This window comes from Eptesicus fuscus, chromosome 5 (genome assembly GCF_027574615.1).
Source record: "Eptesicus fuscus isolate TK198812 chromosome 5, DD_ASM_mEF_20220401, whole genome shotgun sequence".
NCBI lineage: Eukaryota > Metazoa > Chordata > Mammalia > Chiroptera > Vespertilionidae > Eptesicus > Eptesicus fuscus.
In genome coordinates, this window is record NC_072477.1 from 56,899,818 (window position 1) to 56,922,406 (window position 22,589).

The 22,589-nt window shown below is 45.2% G+C and overlaps 1 protein-coding gene across 2 annotated transcripts; it reads left to right on the top strand.

Moving 5' to 3' along the window:
- The first annotated feature begins 5,207 nt into the window (after positions 1-5,207).
- On the top strand, positions 5,208-20,842 carry LYSMD2 (LysM domain containing 2). Of its 2 annotated transcripts, XM_028147747.2 has the most exons (4): positions 5,752-5,814; positions 6,288-6,370; positions 17,717-18,048; positions 20,285-20,842. In XM_028147747.2, the coding sequence occupies exons 3-4, from the start codon at positions 17,717-17,719 to the stop codon at positions 20,325-20,327; spliced, it is 375 nt and encodes a 124-aa protein (XP_028003548.2). In that variant the 5' UTR covers positions 5,752-5,814; positions 6,288-6,370; the 3' UTR covers positions 20,328-20,842. The 2 variants fall into 2 exon arrangements, with proteins under 2 accessions (XP_008141375.2, XP_028003548.2); XM_008143153.3 differs by lacking the exon at positions 6,288-6,370 and having other exon boundaries at positions 5,208-5,814.
- The last annotated feature ends 1,747 nt before the right edge of the window (positions 20,843-22,589 follow it).

Below are 22,589 nucleotides of genomic sequence, written 5' to 3' on the forward strand. Positions count from 1 at the left end.
TCACCAGTACTTAGAATTGTTTAATTGTTTAATTTTTTATAATCTCATGCTTATGAAATTGTAGTTTTAAATTAAGTTTCTTTGCTTATTGGTAAGGTTGAGTATATTTCCCTAGATTTATTAGCCAATTGAGTTTTATCTTTTGTAAATTGCCGGTTCATAACTTTTGACTATTTTTCTAGTGGATGTTTGTCTTTTTTTTTAATTGTCACCCAAAGATATGTTCATTGATTTTTAGAGAGAGGGGAAGGGAGTGAAAGAGATAGAAAGAGAGAAACATCAATTAGAGGGAGAAACATTGATTGATTGCCTCCCATATGCGCCCTGACTGGGATTGAAACTGCAACCTAGGTATGTGCCCTAGGTATGCAACCTTTTCGGTGTATGGAGAAGACACTCCAACTAACTGAGCCACCCCACCGGGTGATGTTTGTTTTTTAATAACTTATAGGTATTTATATTCTGGATAGTAGTACTTTGTCAGTTATATATTATTCAAATATATTTCCCCCTTTTATACCTTGTCTATTCAAAATTTTAAGGTGACTTTTGAGGCGCAGAAGTTTTTAATGTTGACATGTAGAATTTACCAGTCTTTTTTCCTTTGTGGTTTGTATTTTTGGCATCTTGCTTAAGAAATCCTTTGCTATCCCAAGTTTATAAAGATAATGTTCTAAAAGTGTTAGGTTTGCTTTCCCCAATTATATCTTTAATTAATCTGTAATTGATTTTGGTCTATGGTATAAGGTAGAGATCTAACTGCATTTTTTCAGGTGTATTACTAATTGTACCAGCAGCATTTATTGTTATAGATTAACTAGTGGCCCGGTACATGAATTCGTGCACATTGAAAGGAAATTAATTACAAGAAATATTTTAATATCGCTATTTGCCCTTTCTCTAAAATAGAAGTGTCAACCAAATTCACAATCAACAATGACAGATGGGAATACACGTGTGCAATTGGCGCCAGCAAGAGCTTTATATGGCCCTAACCGGTTTGGCTCAGTGGATAGAGCATCGGCCTGCAGACTGAAGGGTCCCAGGTTTGATTCCGGTCAGGGGCATGTACCTTGGTGTGGGCACATCCCCAGTAGGGAGTGTGCAGGAAGCAGCTGATTAATGTTTCTCTCTCATCGATGTTTCTAACACTATATCCCTCTCCCTTCCTCTCCGTAAAAAATCAATAAAAATATATTTTTAAAAAAGAGCTTTATATGTATTGCACATGTGCAAGTCAACTTAGCCTTTTATAGATATAGAATAAACTTGCTTAATTAGAACTTCTTTCTGATTTAGCTAAACTTTCTCCAGCCCAGTGAAGCACCTCAACTTCTCTTTCAGGTAATTGTCAACAACATAGCAGTAAATATCAACATGAAGCAGATTATTATTGTAGATCATGCAGAGAGAACAAAGGGTAAAATATTTAACTGCAGCAGTGTTTGACTATATTCTGCACAGTGAGAACACCTGAAGTTATTTTCAAGTTCCACCATTTCTTACTTCTTTTCAGTCGGGTCAAGTTTCTAAGCTTTCTAAATCTCCGTTTTCTGGCTAATGAAGAGAAAATAGGATTCCATTGAGTTTCCTATCTACCTACTCCAGGACTTTTGTGAGGATCAAATGAGATGAGGCATGGGAAGGCTTCACATACATTTGGTAACAGTGTAAAATGTTTGCACCTGGTTATAAAGCAAGTCATGTTCCTGGGCTGAAGAAACTGCAAGGAGGCTAGTTGCTAGGGAGAGGAAGCTGGGCATTGCTACGTGATGTCATTACCTGGATGGACACTTAGCATGTTAGTCTTTTATATACATAGATTTCTTTGATATATGTGGGTCGTTTCTGGATTTTCTTTGTTGTCCCTATCTTATATTTATCTATCCCAGCTTCACTACTACAATGGTTTACTTCTCATCGCTTTATTATAAGTCTTTATAAAACTTATAATACATATATATATAAAACATATTTTTTATTGATCTCATAGATGAAGGGAGAGAGATAGAGAGAGAAACATCAATGATGTTTCTTGTGATGAAGTATTTACAACTTTAACTTTAACATAACACGCTCTTCAAACTCGAGAGAAAGCAACATATAACTGATCATGTCCAAAAACGGGTTCAGGTAGGAATATTTCTACTCTGTCTAGAGTTTGTCCTTGTGATTTATTAATAGTCATCACAAATGCTGGCATCAAGGGAAACTGTCTTCGAATTAATTTAAAGGGAGGCCAGTGTCAGATGGGGACAAATATTGTGCATGCACAAGTCAATGTTTATTTTTAAATTGCCAGTGCACATCATATGTACCAGCAGGTTGGTCAGTCAGACAGTTGGTCACTTAGCCTTTTATATATACAGATAGAGTTGTCTGCATTGTTCTTCAGTCTGAAAATACTTCCTCACTTCAGTGGCCATCACACCTTTGCCCCACTGTTGGACATGACTCAATTAATTGATCATGGAACTCTTTCCAAAGAATATGTAATGACATATCATATAAACAAGTTCATAAATCTTCAAATAAAAGCTTCCAAGTTCTTCAGTAAACTTTTCCTTAGTGGAAGACAATTTATATGCTATCTCACTTCTAGATTGTAAACCCTTTGAGGGCAATTTCTTCTATTTTCTTGAAATCTTACCTGATCTCATCTATACTAATAAAAGCCTAGGTGGCCCTCATGCCCTCAGGCCATCACAAGATGGCCGCCCCTACGTCACCACAAGATGGCCACCCCCATGGTGTCACAAGGTGGCCAGCAGGGGAGGGCAGTTGTGGGTGATCAGCTGAGCAGGGGAGGGAAGTTGTGGGTGACCAGGCCTGCAGGGGAGGGCAGTTGGGGGGGACCAGGCCTGCAGGGAAGGGCAGTTGGGACAACCAGGCTGGCAGGGGAGAGCAGTTGGGAGAGACCAGGCCTGCAGGGGAGGATAGGTAGGGGTGACCAGGATGGCAGGGGAGGGCAGTTGGGGGTGATCAGGCCTGCAGGGGAGGGCAGGTAGGGGAAACTAGACTAGCAGGGAAGGGCAGTTGAGGGTGACCAAGCCTGCAGGCAGAAGTGGTTAGGGGCAATCAGACAGGCAGGCAGGCAAGTGGTTAGGAGCCAGCAGTCCTGGATTATGAGTTGGACATCCCCCGAGGGGTCCCAGATTGGAGAGGGTGCAGGCTGAAGGACATCCCTCCCCCCAGTGCACAAATTTCGTGCACCGGACCTCTAGTCTATATATATTGAAACTCTGGGGTTCTCTTAGGTCCTGGGATGAGCACTCTGGGCACCACTCAAGAGTTGCATGGAAGATTCTTGCTAATTAATCTAATTTAGTTTTCATGATCTTTTTACTACACCTCAATTCAACTACTTTGGATGCTTTATTCAAGGCTCTGAGCTAGGCACTGCTGAGTTAAAAAAGTGAGTAAGATCTAGTTACACCTCCCAGGGCCTGTATAGAAGAGATAAGATAAGCACATGACACAAAGCACAAGTTAAATGCTAAACAAGAGGTACAAACCATCTTGGGGTTCAGTGGAAAAACAATAACAATTGGATAGTTGGCTGGGAGAGGGGACAGGTGAGAAGAACCAGTAACTGTCTTATGGAGGATGTATTATTTGGGATAAGCCTTAAGTTAAAAAAAAAAAAAGTAGACGGAGAATATTGGAAGAGTAGTGTAACAGGCACAGGGTATAGCATATAAAAGGCATGAATGTAGAAAGAGTGGCAAGTTCACCTGGCTGTTTGGCAAGAGCATATGGAGTGTACAGGATGAGTTGTAGTTTGGCGATGACCACAACAGCCTATATGAAAAAGAGGTAATATGCAAATTGATAGTCATGCCCTCACAAGATGGCTGCCTACGACCAGGCCAGCAGGGGGTTTAGTGAGGAATGACCAAATGATTGAACAAGCAGGCTGCGTGGGGCAACCAGGCAGGCAGGGGTGTTAGTGAGGGATGACCAAATGACTAAACAGCAGGCTGTGTGGGGTGACCAGGCTGGCTGGGGGGCCGTGAGAGGCGACCAGGCCAGCGGGGGGGGGGGGGCAGTTAGGGGTGACCAGGCTGGTAGGGGGGGCAGTAAGGGTGACAAGGCTGGCACACAGAGGCAGTGTGGGGTGATCAGGCCAGTAGTGGTGGTGGTGGGGCAGTTAGGGGTGACCAGGCAGGCAGGCAAGTGAGTGATTAGGGGCCAGCAGTCTAGGATTCTGAGAGGGATGTCCGACTGCTGGTTTAGGCCCAACCGGCAGTAAGACATCCCCCTAGGGGTCCCAGATTAGAGAGGGTGCAGGCTGGGCTCAGGGGACCTCACTCCCTTCCCCCTCCCCAGCACGAATTTCGGCCTGTAATGGATAATAAAAATGTTAATGCTGTCCATAGGCAGCCACTGAAGAATTTTTTATTGGAAGGGTGATGTGGGGACCACTTGCTCCTCTCTCATCCTTTGTTCTGCCTCCTGAGCTCTAGGTCCTTTGTCTCTGTCCAGCACAGCAACATATGGAAACTTCAGCCAAGGAATCAAACTTCCTGTCTATCAGGTACCTCATCCTGGAGAACTGTCCGAAGTACAACAGTAATCCCGTCCCTAGATTCTAGTAAATGCGCACCCACTCTGTGTAGAATACTACCGCATGCCAGAATGTTGGGAAGAGGGTGTTCAAGATGCAGATTACAGATAAGAGGTGATTGGTAGAGTTAATGAGAATACTTTGGGGAGTTATGATTTCAGGGTAGTAAAGAGGAAACCAAGCCGATAAGAAAAAAGGATGTGTACAGATAGTAAATTCTAAGCAGTGAGCCAGGAGAATAGACCGTAGCCAGTCAGATTTCAAGGCAGCCCAGGACTAAAATCGGTACTGCAATGAAGGGTGAAACTCAAACGACTGGGGGTTAGTTTGAGGTCACCCACCAGGCCTTACAAGCACTATCCTCCTGGTGTGATGGTGAAAGAACTGGACCCTCCAGGCTGTTGATAGGGGCTTGGAGAGGCTATGTGTGTTTCATGGTGTTAATGTTTTCTGTGACTTAGAGGTCACCCAGGGAGATGGAACCACCCTTGGCATGGAGAGGCCTTGAAGGTTTGAGAAAGCTGGTGCAAAGCTTCGGTGTTTTGCTGTGGCCGCGGCGGGCTCTAACCAGGCTGCCGGCCTCTAACCGGCAGTCGGCCTGGTGCAACGATCCACCTGATGCGGAGGATACCTAAGGATAGGCCGCTCTTCGCCCCGTTTCTGCACACCGCAGGGCCTCCCGGTCCCGGCGCTCAGGGTGGGGCGCGGCCACCGGCCGGGCGCTGCGAGAGCCGGTTTCGCCCTCCGCCTGGCAGGTGCGCCCGGGGAAGGGGAAGGCGGGACGCGGGGGAGGGGGTGCCCGCCATGCCAACCCTGCAGCTTCTCGCCGCCGCCGCCTCCAGCCCGCCGCCCCCGCGGCACCGCGGTCCGCAGCCTCAGTGAGGAGGAAGCAGGGGCGGCGGCGGCGGCGGCAGAGGCGGAGGCGCCGCCCTCTTGGCCCGCGTCCCGACTCGGCGGCCTCCGCAGGACCCATGGCGGATTCCTCGCCGGCGCTGGCCCTGCGGGAAGGCAGCCCCCGCGCGCCCCGGCCCTCGACCCTCTCGCCGCCGCCGCCGCACTTGCGCTCGGGCTCCGAGCCCGAGGAGGCCGAGCTGTCGCTGAGCCTGGCCCGCACTAAGACTCGCTCCTACGGCAGCACCGCCAGTGTGCGGGCGCCGCTGTGCGCCGGCGTCATGGAGCGCCATGTGGAGCACCGCGTCCGCGCGGGCGACACGCTGCAGGGCATCGCGCTCAAGTACGGAGTCACGGTGAGCTGGCCTGGCCGCGGGGCCCAAGGCGGTGATGGGGAGGGGGCGGGGGGGGAGCGGCACAGGGCGGGGCGTGCGAGTAACGGGGGTCGAGGAGGCAGCCCCCTGTTCCCCGGAGGTTCTGCCTGCGCGCGCTCTGCTGGAGACAGAAATGGTCGCCAGAGCCGGTCCGGTGGCCGGAGGGGCGGGCCGGGTAGGTGCATCGAGTTCCCGGGGCCCTGCCCAGACTCGGACCAGATCTGTCGCGTGAGGCAGGCCAAAGAGGACAGGGTTTTGGCATCACCGGGAGCTACGTTCAACCGATTTTCCAACCCTGTTCATATCACCACGTATATGTTTACTCAAAGCCGAACTGACGTGTGGACGGGGGGGGGGGGGCGGGAGTTTTGTGTAAACATGCGCTGTGATGAGTCAGGAACAGTAGTTGTTCCTGCGGGATGTGCTGGTTCGATCGATTATGCTTCTTTATTTAGAAGTGAAATGACACCCCCGGGCTCACTGGCAAACTGTGAACGTGACACCTGTCGCTAAGCAGCGGCCAAGAACTGTGGTCTAGGTGAGCTGGAGAGCTGTGTTTATTATAAATTTATAAGTGTGTGTGTCTTGGGCATATTGCGTTACACCTCTGGGAAGAACATGGAAACCTGAGGGAACATATTGTTTCATTAAAATTACTTATAATTAACTCTGAGCTATGTGATGGCCTTTCTGCATTTGAGTGCGGTATCAGTTTTCAGTGTTCTTTCCTGAAGCACCTTAGACAGCGATGGGAAGGGAGGTGATCTTATCTATATTTGTCTGTTAAAGTGAAACTCTTTCTGGCCCTTCACCAGTGACAGAGACGGAGTAATGTGCATTTTGCACATTCAGGTTGGTGTATGTTTTCCTAGCAGCTCCTTCTATCATTTTAACATTTTGAGAGCAGGGATCTTGCTGTGCAGGCCTGTACTGACATCATGCCATGGATAGTCCCATTCTTCCCTCTTGGAAGTTTCTAAAGGTGGGCTTAGAACTACAGTTCTTAGGTGCATTAGTGAGAACTGGTTTGGGTCAAAGCCAGAGGAAAGCAGAATGGGCAAATAACAGTTGCTATCTTTTGCTGAAAGTCTGCTATGTGCCAGGCATTGCATTTGTCCTGTTCCATGTTGTTTGATTTTCCAAATAAGCCTTGAGATAGGTGTAATTAATCTCCTTTATACAGATGAGAAGATGGATGAGGGGTAAGGATACTTTCCAAGTATGCTTATTCAATGAGACCAGCTTGAACCCGCACAGTGATAAAGCATTTGCTTTTCTCTAGATACGACTTCTAATTTCCATCCATATTTTTTATCCTAGACTTATCAAGAGCTCTCTTAACATCTTGGTTACTGAAGAAGGAAAGTCTTTTTGTCTGGTCTCTGTGGGTCTTACCTACTAGGCCAGGGTGACTGCACCTAGGAACCCATGATATCCAGAGAAATGGTATTTCCCTGGCCACTGCCCACATCAGTCTCTCTGTAACCACTGCCCTCCATGGTTTCCCTTGACTTGCTTAGAGCTTCTAAACATCTGCTCACTGCAGGTCTCCACCTTAGACCAAATGCTTTCTAACCCCTGTTTTGCACTAATATAGACCCTGTTACTCATAACCTTATCGCTGCTTTCTGTTAAAGTGTAAATCAGGTTTTTCATTAGCTTTAGAAAGACAATTTTAAGATGTTAAGCTGAAGTATAATGAATTGGGAACTATATAGTTTGTGGCCATGATAGTCTATACAGGATTTCTCAACTGCAGCACTATTGATATTATAGACTGGAGAATTCTTTGTTTGAGAGGGCGGGAGGATTGTCCATGCATTGTAGGATGTTTAGCAGCATCTTTGACCTCTGCCCATACATGCTGGTAGAAGCCCCACCCCTGTCCAGACATGGACAAATGTTCCCTGGGAAGAAACTCACTCTTGGTTGAGAACCACTGGTTTATTACATATATATCATTTACTTTGGGCCCTGAACTATACAGCTGATGACATTTTTAGAGGCTCTTCCACTGGTTATGTAGAACCAATAAAAGCAATAATCCTGTAACAGCGAAGTGATAGTCTTGCTTGAATTAATATCTGCAGATATTAACTGGATCTACTCATTGTAAATTAAGATTTTTCAGTAGAAGCTAAAAAGGTAGAAAGGTTTTCTTCTTTCCATGACTGAGCAGAAAGAATTTGAGTAAGTTTCTAATATTGACTACCAGGGTCATCAGTATACTTAAGCTGTTGTTTAAAGGAGTAGGTGATGCCAGGTTGGAGATTTAGAGACCCAAGGCAGTGCACCTGGAAATGAAGAGTGAGTCCAGGCAAACTTAGACTTGAACATCCCATGTTTGCCAAGAGCAGAGCACAGCTCTGCAATCTTACTTAGCGGAGCAGGAACTCTGAGGGAAGCCTTTCTGCCCACGACAGTCCCCCGCCACCCGGCTGGGGGTCCAAGCTGGACCTCAGTCCCTCGGTGGTAAAAGATATTTTAGGTAGAAGGAGGTTCTCAGAGCTCATACTCTGACAAGGAGTGAAGATGGGCACCTGGTTGCTGGTCCTGGGTGACTAGGGGAACAACCTGGAAACTGGCTATCTGAAGTAGAACACAGTCAATGGCTAGTAGCAACGTACATCCCATGATGTGGAAATAGATGTGTTCCTCAAACTTCCTGCATAGGAGAATGCCAGGGTAAAAATAAAGGATCCTAGCTGACCTTGAACTTACTGGATCAGATTATCCAGAAAAGGAACCCAGGAATCTTCATGCTTTTTTATGCACGGCTTCTTTGCTTGTTCCCAAAGTACCGTCCCTTCTTGGGGCGTTTGCACTTGCTGTTCCATCTTTCTGGAACACTCTTTTCCTGAGAGCTGTATGCAGGGACCCGTTCATGGGTGTGTGGCCTGTGCAGTCATACAGGGCCCCATGCTTATAAGAGCCCTATGCTTACAAGAGTCCTGCACTTGGTTTAATGCTCTGCTATTGCCATCTTGAAATTTTTAATAATTTGTGAACAAGCGCCCCACACCTGCACTTTTCACTGAGCCCTACAAATCATGTAGCTATTCGCTCCTTCACTGCCTTCAAGTCTTTGCTTAAATATCTCCTCCAGGAGGCCTTCCTGACTACTCTGTGTCAAACTGCAGCCCTCTTCCCCTTCCCTCCCTGCTTTTACAAACAGTATTTATCATTCATCTAATTTTTCTTTTTTTCCAGCTTCTATCTTTCTGGTGATACATTAGTGAATAAGTAAATATCCATGCCCTCATGGAGCTTATATTTTAGTCAGTGAAGACAGTAAGTAAACAAAATATGTTAGATGGCAGGTATTGATAAGCAAAATGAAAACAATTAAGCAGGGAAAGGAGATAGGGAGGGGTGGTGCAGGTGGCTGCAAGGTAAAATAGTGTGGTCATGAAGACCTCACTGAGGAGGAGGTGATGGAGGGAGCCATGCAGATATCTGTGAAGGACATTCCAGGCAAAGGAAACAGCTAGTGGTGCAAAGGCCCCACGGTGGGACATAATTGACAAGTTTGGACCAGATCACTTAGGGCCATTGTAAGAACTTTGATTTTTTTTCCCCTCTGAATGAGTGGGGAAGCATTGGAGGAGTTTGAACAGAAGAGTCTCATGATCTCACCTATGCATTAAAAGGATCACTCTGGCTGCTGCTTTGAGTCTAGGCAGGCGTGGGGTGGTGGGGTGGTGGGGTGAGGGTAATGGAGGAGGTGGGGTGAGGCCAGAGAGGTGGAGGCTTTGCAATAATGTAGGTCAGAGCATAGTAGCTTGAACCGAAGCAGTACAAAAGGAAGTGGTGAAAATGATTGGGTTCTAGGTGATTTGTTGATATGCTATACATTTTCTGCTTATTAGTTTATTGTTTCATTTGAGTATCTCTTCCATAGGGATGGGCCATGGGATTCAGGAAGCTTCTCTATAGGAAATAAGAATGTGAACGTTTGAGAACCTGGTCAGGTCTGACACCTGATGGACTTCGGTTCTTCTGCCAGTGACTTAGGAAATATCTTATTGATTGATTGATTTTTCAGAGAGGAAGGGACAGGGAGATAGAGATAAAAACATCAATGATGAGAGAGAATCATTGATTGGCTGCCTCCTGCATGCCCCCTACTGGGTATCGAGCCCACAACCCAAGCATGTGCCCTTGACTGGAATTGAACCCGGGACCCTCCAGTCCCGCAGGCAGACGTTCAATCCACTGAGCCAAACAGCTGACATTATTTTTTGAGCTACTTTTATTGAGTCTGGTTTGTTTGAGGCCCTGTGCTAGAATGCTGGGGCTACAAGATAACATATGCTGCCCTCTTTTTTTAAAAAAAAATGTTTTAATTGATTTTGAGAGAGAGAGGAAGGGAGAGGAATAGAGGGATAGAAATGATGAGAGAGAAACATGCCTCCTGCAAGCCCCCTACTAGGGATTGTGCTTGAAACCCTAGCATGTGCCCTGACCAGGAATCAAACCATGACCTCTTGGTTCCTAGGTTGACGCTCAACCGCTGAACCACACTGGCTGGGCTTGCTGTCCTCTTTTTATGCATAGTGAGTTTATCAGCTAGTGCTTTGCATCAGCCTATAGCTATGTGAGATGCCAGGTTGCTTGTGTGATTTATTTCTGTATATTCTGTGTCTAGCCCGAGTCTGGCCCACGGTGGGCCCTCCACATATGGGTGCGTTTAATTCACAGGAAAGCCTGACTGGTATGAAGTCACTAGCCCTGGAGGTGAGCAGACCCTTAAAGAAGGGGCCCCGCCTGAATGAGGGGTGCAGCTGCTTGACTTGAATTGCGAAGTTGGATTTGAGGCTAGGTCTGCAAGCTGCAGAAAGATTACTGCTGCAGCTGGTCCTTGGTGCTTCTTTTCTCCCCTGTCCCCAGCAGTGGATCTTGATATTGAGTTAAATATAGATTTAGATGAGAGCATCTTTACCAGAGCAAGAGGTATTAAGAAAGTGGGTCTGGGAAACGGAAACTCGTTGAGCTGAGTTGAGAAATTATTGAAGGTCAGATCTCAGCCATGAACTTGCTTGGGCTGGAATTTCCCTGGCTACTCTTTCCTCCATTGAGACATCAAGGCCCCTGCCTAACCTAGTAACTAGGTTTAGCTATGGCTCTTGCTGCTCTTCTTAGTGGGATGCAAGCCTCTGGAGCAAAGTGACCAGCTTCAGGCAGCCCCTGCGAACTCTTTGTTTGAAACCCCCCCAAAACGTTCAGAGAACAGAACAGAAACTGAAAGTGAGTAGGAGGCAGGGAGGGGACCCGTTATTTGCATAAACCCTTTCTTCATCTCTTTGCTTTCCCTTGGCCACATGCCTGTGCTGTCCCTTCTCCAGAGGCCACATCGCCCGCAGTGATTTCCTGTCTCGTTTCATGACCAGGGTTTCTCTTTCCCTTCCAATGAGCTGCTAAGCCCAGTCACTTCTGAACACCCCCCCTAACAAGAAGTCACCTTGCTGAGAAAAGGTGGACTGATTGTCGTTTTAGGGGGAACAAGTGTTAGGAGTTAGACATGTCAGTGTGTGTACATCTTTCCTGTTTATAACTTTAGCCTCTGCTGCTGTTGGGAATTGTTGACGCTTGCTGGTCAAAGGGAAGAGAACCATAAATAAATAATGCCACTTGTAGGGAGAGGTATGGTAACGTAGCCTTTAATACTTTGGGGTTTTAATAGATTCTCATGTATTCCTTTTTTTTTTTTTTTTACACAGCTTTATTGAGGAATAATATACATCGTGCACAATTCACCATCCTAAGTGTACGATTCAAGGACTTTCAGTAAATTTACAGAGTTGTGCAACCATCACCAGAATCCAATTTTAGAACAGTTCCATCACCCTGGAAAGATCCCTGTGCCCATTTCCCTTACTCCCTGTCCCTTCTCCAAACATGGGAAACCACAAATGTACTTTCTAACCTATAGATTAGCCTTTTCTGGACATCCTATGTAATAGAAACCTAATATGCAAATTGTCCCCTCGACTGGGAGTTCGACCAGGAGTTCGACCAGGGGGTGGGCCTGGCGGTGGCGGCAGGTGGCTGGGGGGAAGGGAGGTGCCGCCGGCAGGCAGCCACTAGGGACCCTGCCTGTGCACGGATTTCATGCACTGGGCCTCCAGTTTCCTATAAATGGAGTGTCATATGTTCTGAGATAGTGTGAAAAAGAAATAAATCTTTTCCCCCGTTAGCACATGGCAGTGGAAGAGTATGGTTGCCACCAAAACCTAGAACTTAACAGGGGACAGTAGGGTGGTGTGAATACAGCACTTACTAGAAAATGACCTAGAGAGAATCCTATAATAGGTAAGTCTTTTCTGTAAAGTGATAATGAAACGAGAGCTGTATATATATGAAAATATTCTGCAAGCCACACAGTGCTATGTCAATGTTAGTTATTATGTACTAGAGGGCCGGTGCACGAAATTCCTTCACGGGTAGGGTCCCTAGTCCTGGCTAATGATCAGGGCTGATCAGGGCCTTCCTTCCCCATCTGCTGGCTGCTGACTGGGGCCTTCCTTCATTCCACGCTGCCCCCTGATGGTCAGCACATGTCATAGCGAGCAATCAAACTCCCAAGAGGACAATTTGCATATTAGCCTTTTATATAGGACTAGAGGCCTGGTGCATGAAATTCATGCGATGTCCGACCGGCAGTCAGACATCCCTCTCACAATCCAGGACTGCTGGCTCCCAACCGCTCACCTGCCTGCCTGCCTGCTTGCCTGATTGCCCCTAACCGCTTCTGCCTGCCAGCCTAATTGATGCCTAACTGCTCCCCTGCCGGCCCGATTGCCCCCAACTGCCCTCCCCTGTAGGCCTGCCCCCCGCAACTGCCCTCTCCTGCAGGCCTGGTACCCCCCTGCAGGCCTAGTCACCCCCAACTGCCCTCCCCTGCAGGCCTGGTCACCCCCAACTGCCCTCCCCTGCAGGCCTGGTCACCCCCAACTGCCCTCCCCTGCATGCCTGGTCCCCCGCAACTGCCCTCCACTGCAGGCCTGGGTCCCCCCCAACTGCCCTCCCCTGCAGGCCTAGTTCCCCCCCCCTCAACTGCCCTTCCTTGCAGGCCTGGTTCCCCCCCAACTGCCCTCCCCTGCAGGCCTGGGTCCCCCCCCAACTGCCCTCCCCTGCTGGCCTGATCACCCACAACTGCCCTCCCCTGCTGGCCATCTTGTGTCCACATGGGGGCAGCCATCTTTGACCACATGGGGGTGGCCATCTTGTGTGTTGGAGTGATGGTTAATTTGCATATTACTCTTTTATTAGATAGGATACTTAAATGTCTTTTGAAGAGTGTTTTTTTTTTTTAAATATATGTTTTTATTGATTTTAGAGAGAGGAAGGGAGAGGAAGAAAGAGAGAGAAACATCAGTGATGAGAGAGAATCATTGATCGGCTTCCCTCCTGCATACCCCACACTGGGGATGGAGCCCACAACCTGGGCATGTGCCCTGACCAGTTATTGAACCGTGGCCTCCTTGTTCATAGGTTGACACTCAACCACTGAGTCATATGGGCCGGGCAAGGGCATGTCTTTTTTAACCTTTTGCACTTGGATGTCAAGTGTGACTCGACACGGTTAGCATTAGAATAAAGGAATCGAGAAAACAAGCGAGTGCAAAGGGTTAAGGAATGGGGAGTGTTAACCTAAAAATAAAAGGCCTTGTAAAATGAGAGGTAACATGCATTTATTGAGATAAAAAAGGATAACTATTTGGGAAACATTAATTCAAGCAGAAGCTCAAATAATACTCCAATTAGGAGACAAAGGCATTTGTGAGAATGGGAAGGGAACAATTACATTAACAGAAGGAAGACATTTTCATTGGTGCAGGTAACATAGTGATATTAATTCTAAACAATGTTTTAAATTTTTAGTCCAATAGTCATAATAACTGCTTTCTTGTTATCTTTGCAAACAGTGTTTTGGGAAGCAATGTTGCTTTAGGCTCAGTCCAAAGGTTATTTTGCCCTGTTTTGAACATTCCAAGGTTTGAGCATAAGACATGCAAAGCAGTTCAGCTGGTATGGCAGCTCCAGTTCCATTTTATTTACTTTTACCTGTTTTTTAAAAAATTTTTTGTTAATCCTCTCCAGAGGATATTTTTCCATTGATTTTTAGGGAGAGTAGAAGAGAGAGGGAAAGACAGAGAGAAACATCGATGTGGGAGAAAGACATCGATTGATTACCTCCTGCATGAGCCCCAACCAGGGCCCAGGCAGGGAGGAGCTTGCAACTAAGGTTTGTGCCCTTGACCAGAATTGAACCTGGGACCCTTGGATCCACAGGCCGACGCTCTATCCACTGAGCCAAACTGGTTAGGGCTCCAGCTCCATTTTAAAGTGGTTCCGTTTATATTATTACTGTTAAAGAGGAAGAAAAATATTTTGAAATTTGCATTCACTGTTAGGCAGGCAGCCTGATGACACTGGCCAGAGTTGCTTTTGGGGAGAGCTCTTGGCCATGCTCAGCAGCTGCCATCGAGCTACCTTTTGTGGGGGAAGTTTTGTGATTTCCCTCATAGTAAATTCACCTTTAGAGAAGGCATTTACAGGAGTCATTTTAAATAAATTGTTGATGGCACTTGATCTACCTAATTTCATCATGGTTGACCTTGTGGCCACCCTGTTAGCGCTTAATTATTCTGTAATCTGTATCTTAATGACTAGACAATAAACTTGGTTGAGTCATACTGTTCAATCCTGATGAGAAAAGAGTTTTGAAATGAAAGCATTTGATTGCTATCCGTCTCCCGTACTCATTTGCCCCCAAGAAACGGAGGGTAGCTCTGGGTCACCTGGAAAAAGTCACACTTTCTATTCTCAGCATTCATTGGGTATTAGAAAATGTTAATAACAGGTAAGATTGAGACAGCTCTAGAGTTTTCCAGGTCTTCCATGGATTGGATCATGACGCTTCTTCGTTTTATGTGAGGTGAAATTTCCAGAACATTAGGCCCATCTAAGCTCAGATAAAAGTATGAAATATTCTGAAAACATCACTTCATTGTTTGGGATTATTTAGTCTCTAGTCGGTGCTACTGCAGTTTCCTCCATAACCGGGCTTCCCTGATTCCACTGATGCTAATCCATTTTCCACAAAGTGACCTTTAACTGTAATCAGATCTTGTCACTCCCTTCCTGCACTGCACAATGGCTTCCCATCACTTTTAAAATAAAACCCAAATTTCTTACCCTGGCACCCACAGGCTATGAAAGAGTTTGAGGTTGTAGAAACCTGTATTAAATTCTAACTTCTTCATCTGCCAGTTGTATTATGACTCCATGGGACATAACCTCTATGAACTTTGTTCCCTTTATTAGTAAAGGGGAGATTCAAATACTCTATAGGGCATAAGAAAATGAGATACTGTATGTAAAGTACTCTCCCCCTCCTCTCCTTACCTGTCCCACTTATACCTATTCTTCAAGGTCCATTTAAAGTCAAAAGAATCAATATCAGACCCCCATCTTCTCTGTGAGGCCTTTCTTAATGACCACAGCTCCGGCCTACACTGTTCTTCCAAATTCTCATCAGACTCATCTCTGTGCCACCTCCTGCATCCATTATGTTGACCAAATACAATTCAAGAGACACAGGAAGCACTAAAATAACAGATAATCCTATGTAATAAAACCCTAATATGCACAAACCTCTCCAGGAACACGTCCCTAATAATTGCCCTGGTAGAATAATATATAAATCTAATTGAGATGAATATTTTAGATAAATATTATCTAAATATAGGAATGGGTAAAATTAACTGCCCAGAAGAAAAATTGGAACTTCTGGACAATAGCAGATACTTGTTTTCCCTCAGATCCTTCCTTATCTAATAATAGACATTTTCTGTTCCTAATCGATGTTACTGGTTTATTATTGTTACTTTTGTTCCTGATATGTAAATGTTATACTAGATGCAGAAAAACAAAACTTGACAAACAGCAAAAAGACTCGGATCATTGTGGCTCAAAAATTAGAAATGAGCTAGAATACTTTTAACAAGGACATAAAGGATATGACTGACTCCCATTTACCTGCACGATTTGAATAATAATAATTCGACCTTAAATGCCATCTAAGGTTATGATCTTGCCCCATCCCCAGTGGTCCACCTGTTCAGCAAGACATGCTGACACTGAGACATCCTAGGAATGAGCCTTCCTACCACCGTGGTATTCCATTATTCAACCAAAGGTTGGTCACCAATACATCCTTTGGATTGATTTATGACCAAAAGAGGGATGTGTGGACAAAAAGGGCCACATGCTAACCTGACAAGCTCAGGGAAGGCCTGCATGGTGGTCTTGCAAAATCAGAGACCTAGAGTAACCACAAAGGATGGTCTGAAATTAAACTTTAACTAAAAACAGGTTATAGTGGGTAGTCATGTCCTAGCCAGTTTTTTTCCTGAAAAGATCAACTTAGATCTTTACTGAGCCCATTTGTCTTTTTGCATCTAAGGTAACATATCTGAAATATCTGGGTAACTTGTAACTTCATTCCCTCCCCCCTCCAGACCCCTCAGGGCACAACAAATGGCACCAGGACATTCCTTCATTGTTATTGTTATCAAGTTAATTGTCAACTGTTAACTATGTTAAAATATTCTGTATCCATCTATGTAAAAGAAGCATATGTCCATCATTTCACTTTTTATCCTATCCCAGAGGTTTCCCCGCTTTGCTTTATCCCACCTCCTTAACCTATCACCAATGGATTTCATGTAACCCACTTACGTATTTTCCTTTTGATGGTAATTTATAAAAACAAGATATGAACTTCCCATTCTTTGGGGCATTAGCTCAATTTGTTGAGGTTCTGCTTCTCAGCATATGTCGACAGTTTGGCTCAAATAAACTCACAAAATTTCTTTATAAAAAAACAAACAAAATAAATCCTAATATGCAAATCAACCAAACGGCAGAACCACCAGTCTCTATGACGCGCACTGACCACCAAGGGGCAGATGCTCAATGCAGGAGCTGCCCCCTGCTGGTCAGTGCGCTCCCCCAGGGGCAGTGCTGCTCAGCCAGAAGCCAGGCTCACAGTTGGTGAGTGTAGTGGCAGTGGCAGGAGCCTCTCCTGCCTCCATGGCAGGGCTAAGGACCACTCGGGAAGCGGGCCTAAGCTGGCAGTCGGACATCCCCTGAGTGGTCCCAGACTGCGAGAGGGCATAGGCCGGGCTGAGGGACCCATCCCCCCAGTGCACGAATGTCATGCACCAGGCCTCTAGTAGATCATAAAAAATCAGATAATAGAAATGTTAAAATAAGAATGGAATTTATTAAATAAGTGCTGAAAATTCTGTATTTTTTAACTTCAGGGATTTAAAACTGCTTGGTAAAAGCTTTCTTGTAGGGCAATTCATATAGTGGGGGGGAATTAGTCTTTCCATCTTTAAAATTGGGAGAAAGAATTTCCTGACATCTCTTGAAATAACTGGGGGTATCTGGGTAGGTGGCAAAGCCAGAATTAAGAGTCTCAAACCCAGATAAAGCATTGCACACATTTTGCTCATGGATACTTTTGTTTTACTTTTTTAAAAAGCATATTTTTATTAATTTCAGAGAGGAAGGGAGAGGGAAGAGAGAGATAGAAACATCAATGATGAGAGGGAATCATTGATTGGCTGCCTCCTGCACGCCGCCTACTGGGGATCGAGCCCACAACCCAGGCATGTGCCCTTGACTGGAATCGAACCCGGGACCCTTCAGTCTGCAGGCCGGTGCTCTATCCACTGAGCCAAACCAGCTAGGGCTATTTTACTTTTTAAATTTTATTTTATGAGTATCTTTAGTTCTGTGTTGCACGATAAGCCATATTTCTGGGTTTATTTATATGTAACTCTATGTTTCCTTTTTTTTTATATTTTAGATGGAACAGATTAAAAGGGCAAATAAACTGTTTACCAATGATTGCATATTTCTGAAGAAAACTTTGAACATCCCAGTTATTTCAGAGAAGCCTTTGCTGTTTAATGGACTTAACTCAGTTGATTCTCCAGAAAGTGAAACTGTCCATGGCCTTTTTTCTCCTGAAGAAGGGCTGGTGGCAGTTGTGGAAGACCCGCCTTCTCCCAGTCCTCTGGCATCTCCTGTTCAGCCAGTGCCGCCCGAGGAAGTGTCAGCCAGAGATTTCCTGCAGAGACTCGACTTGCAGATTAAGTTATCAACACAGGCAGCCAGGAAACTAAAAGAAGAGAGCAGGTAAAAATACGCTGGTAAAATGTCAGAGACTGAATAAATTACTCTTAAGATATTTACACTTGGTAAAATTTTATTTTTTTGCTTTATAAAACGATGTTTTAATTCCATAAAAGCATTTTTAATATATGAAATCTAAACAGTCATTGTATTCTGTATAAGGCTTGATCTGTTGCAATGCTTTGTCTCTGTGAGTTACTATAAAAACTAGAGGGATATGAACTGGCGGGGTGGGGTGCCTCAGCCTGGCCTGAGCCCTCTCACAGTCCAGGAGCTCTCAGGAGATGTCCGACTGCTGGCTTAGGACCCCCCTAGGGGAGTGGGCCTAAGCCATCAGTCGGACATCCCTCTTGCAGTCCGGGACCCCTCACTCCTTACCACCCACCTGCTCACTGCTCCTTACTGCTGCTGCAGAGGCGGGAGAGGCTCCCTTTACCACCGCTGCACTCACCAGTTGTGAGCCCGGCTTCTGGCTGAGTGGTGCTCCCCCTGTGGGAGCAGCCTGATTGCCCCTATCTTGCTCCCCTGCTGGCCTGATCACCCCTACCTTGCCCCCCTGCCTGCCTGATTGCCCCTAACCTCTGCCTGCCTGCCTGATTGCCCCTAACGGCCTCTGCCTGCCTGCCTGATCGCCCCTAACTGTACTCTCCTGCCAGCCTGATCTCACCCCCAACTACCCTCCTCTGCAGGCCTGATCTTACCTCCAACAGCCCTCCCCTGCCGGCCTGGTTGCCCCTAACTGTCTCTGCCTCAGCCCCCACCAACATGGCTTTGTCCGGAAGGAAGTCGGACATCTGGAAGATGGCCGGTCGACCTGGTCTAATTAGCATATTACCCTTTTATTAGTATAGATGTACTTCTTTGCTTAGTAGCATAACTGTCCAGCTAGGAATTCTGAGCAGCAGCCAAGTGGACACATGTAGTTGACATTTTCAAAGGAAGCAGTACCCTAGAGAATACTTTGTAAAATACTGATCCTTATAAAATTTGTCAAAGACATTGTCCATTGTTTGCTTTCAGATGTTTCTTACATTGCTCATGTGAGTTTTCTTCTTTGTTTTTTAATTTGGTACTAGGGCAAACCTTTCTCTCTCCTATAGAATTAGTTTCCTTTTTCCTTCCTGATTCCAAGAAGGGCAACCTTCCCTCTTTTACCCTTACCAGAAAGGTTGCAACTAAAATTGATGCTCAGTTCAACCACTATAATATTTCTTATGGTTAATATATTTGTAGCCTTCTCTTTAGTCCTGATTTTAAAAAAATATATATTTTATTGATTTTTTACAGAGAGGAAGGGAGAGGGATAGAGAGTTAGAAACATCGATGAGAGAGAAATATCGATCAGCTGCCTCCTGCACACCTCCCACTGGGATGTGCCCACAACCAAGGTACATGCCCTTGACCAGAATTGAACCTGGGACCTTTCAGTCCTGCAGGCTGACGCTCTATCCACTGAGCCAAACCGGTTAGGGCTAGTCCTGATTTTTTATTTCTATTTTATTCATCTTATTATATGTATCCATTTGTCATAGGCATCTCAAATTCTTTTGAGAAAGAGGTGAAACATTAAAAATATAAACAGATATAAATGAGAATATAATTTATAATTTAAGTTTTATTACTTTATGCAAATGTAATATTTATATATATAAAAGCCCACCTACTAGAACAGCGGGACAACCAGAATGACCGGAACGACTGGTGGCTATGATACGCACTGCAGCAGCCAACCAGCCTGATCCAGGCCCTGATTGTCCCCAACACCCCAATTGAGGGTGGGCTGTCCGGCCAACCACCTGCGGCCCCTCCCCCTGGCCGGCTCCACCCCCGATCGTCCTCCAACACCATGGTCAGGGGCAGGGCCGGCCAGCCAACCGCCTCCACACCCTCCCCCCTGCTGGCCCGGCCTATGGGCCCCCATTGGGGCGGGCCAGCCAGACCCCACCCATGCATGAATTCATGCACCGGGCCTCTAGTAATATAAATAAATGTAAATATATAGCAAGTACTATTCTTTTTTCCAGTAATTGAGACACCAATAAGATGGAATAAATAAGGTACACCTCAATGAGTATTTGTATTTCATACAACTTTTAATGCATGAACAATATTATAAGTTGATAACACCTGCGCTTCTTTGTCAAGTGGATATTAAGTTGCATGATAAATATATGTGTTAGTTTTCTGAATACAGTTTTTAAACACTAGTTTATGCTATATTTCTTTTTTTTCTTTCCAGAGATGAAGACAATCCCTACGCAACTTCACTCTATCATAGTTAGATGAACAGGGGCCATAATCGCACCTGGATTAAGAGATAGTTGGATCATAAGGAAACCACCAACTGAAGATTCAAAAGCACCTCTTTTGGATTCTCTGAGTGTACATCTTTAAATCACAATTAAGTAGTTCCACTGCAGTTGAACTGAAGTGATTGGTTCCCTCCGGCTTTCTATAATTTTATGTCTGCATTATGGCATGATAACAAAAGCTCATCACTTTTGTAGGTGCTGGTAGTTTTTACACTTGCTTTTGTAAATACTAGTTGACATAAAGCATCAAAGACTACTTACATAGTCAAGCTAAAACAATGTTTATCTCTTGAGAATTCCTAATTATGTGAAAAACATGGTTGCTGTTTGAGTGATGCGGGCTTGGCTATGTATTTATAATTAAGTGCTATATATATATTTGGATATGTATTACATATTATGTATTAATATAGAGAACCAAATTTTGTCTGCTATTTTGTAAAAGTAAGCTACTGAAGTCTGAAAAAATAAACTATGTTTTTACATTTGAGTCTCCAATTTTTTTAACAAATGAGAAAATTTTTATTTTAAGTTATATTTTTGAAATATTGATAGCTTTTCCTCTACTTTTATGCTTTTTTATTATTTTAATTGCAATTTTGAAAAGTTTTAGTAATCTAAAAGCAAATCAATTGCAGTTCCTAGTAACCTTTGCACTCTCATAATATTTGACTTGATATGTTTCACATATAGTGAGAACATGGAATATGATCAATAGAAGAAAAAAGCAATACCATGAGCTGACACATTGATGACTTTTAGTTTAGATTTCATTGATTAGTCACTTTAATAGAGTGTTTTGTAGTCACTGTGCTCATTTGAATGAAGGGTTCGGTTTTTATTCACATAATTTCAATTGTCTTACTTTTATTATATGTATAGATTACAGCAGGAAACCTTAAGCAATACATTCTTTACAGTTAAATATGTTTTTGTCTCAATTTCTATTCAAATGCTGGGTTAAATAAATCTTTAAGCTTTCACAAAATTCCTCATATTTATTCCTTCCCAACATCCCAAAAGGGGTCTGCTTTTTGAGGGACAAAAAGGACTTTTATTTCTTATCTTTCCCTCTTTCTCTTTCCTGACTTTCTTGTCCATCTTGATCCTCTAGGTCAGTGGTCGGCAAACTCATTAGTCAACAGAGCCAAATATCAACAGTACAACGATTGAAATTTCTTTTGAGAGCCGAAAACCGACTTCTGCGCATGGGCCACGAAGTTCCAGTCACACTGTATGTACGTGCCTGCATGTGGTATTTTGTGGAAGAGCCACACTCAAGGGGCCAAAGAGCCGCATGTGGCTCGCGAGCCACAGTTTGCCCACCACTGCTCTAGGTCTTCCTTCCATTAAGCACGAAACTGTGCCCTTGGGTGCCAATGCAGCAGAGCTCACTGAACCGGAGTTGCACGTGTCCAACCCTTGAGGCACGAATGGGAAACAGTAGCTGTTTGTCCTTGTCTTGAATTTCTTGTTTGTTCACAATGTACATAATCCCTTGTGTGTTTATTTTATTTATTTTTTTTGAGAGGGAGAGAAGGGAGAGGGAGATAGAAACATTCACGAGAGAGAAACATTGATCAGCTGCCTCCTGCATGCCCCCCTACCTACCCCCCCACCCCCCACCTCCCCACCCGCCACACACACACACCTGAGGACTGAGCCTGCAGCCTGGGCATATGCCCTGACTGAGAGTTGAACCAGCGACCTGTTGGTGTTTGGGATGACGCTCAACCAACTGAGCCACACCTGCCAGGTGTATTTTGTTTTTTTATTTCATTTTTTAAATGATAACATCTTGTTTTTATTTCTCTTTTTTTTTCTCATCATCCTATATAATAAAGAGCTAATATGCAAATTAACCCTCAAGCTGTAACGCTGTCACAAGATGGCGCGCAAAGCAGGGGCGGGCCGGCTGATCCTCGCGCCTGCCACCGAAGTTCCCTCAGCCCCACTGGGGGGTGGGTCCCTGCTGCTGTTAAATGTGGCTTCCCTGGAGTTCCCTCAGCTCTGCTGGGGAGTGGGGGGTCCTGGCTGCTGCTCCATGCAGCTTCCACCGGGGTGACCAGGCTGGCAGGGGAGGGCAGTTGGGGGCGATCAGGCCAGCAGGGGAGCAGTTAGGGGGTGATCAGGCTGGCATGCTGAAGTGGTTAGGGGCAATCAGGCAGGCAGGCAGGTGAGCAGTTAGAAGCCAGCAGTCCTGGATTGTGAGAGAGGGATGTCTGATTGCCG

What these genes read in the sequence shown, in the direction of transcription:
- LYSMD2 (XM_008143153.3), top strand. Translation starts at nt 5,539, where the DNA reads ATGGCGGATTCCTCGCCGGCGCTGGCCCTGCGGGAAGGCAGCCCCCGC. An exon ending in CGCTCAAGTACGGAGTCACG is followed by an intron (nt 5,815 to 17,716) that starts GTGAGCTGGCCT and finishes TTTATATTTTAG; the next exon opens with ATGGAACAGATTAAAAGGGC. An exon ending in AAACTAAAAGAAGAGAGCAG is followed by an intron (nt 18,049 to 20,284) that starts GTAAAAATACGC and finishes TTTTCTTTCCAG; the next exon opens with AGATGAAGACAATCCCTACG.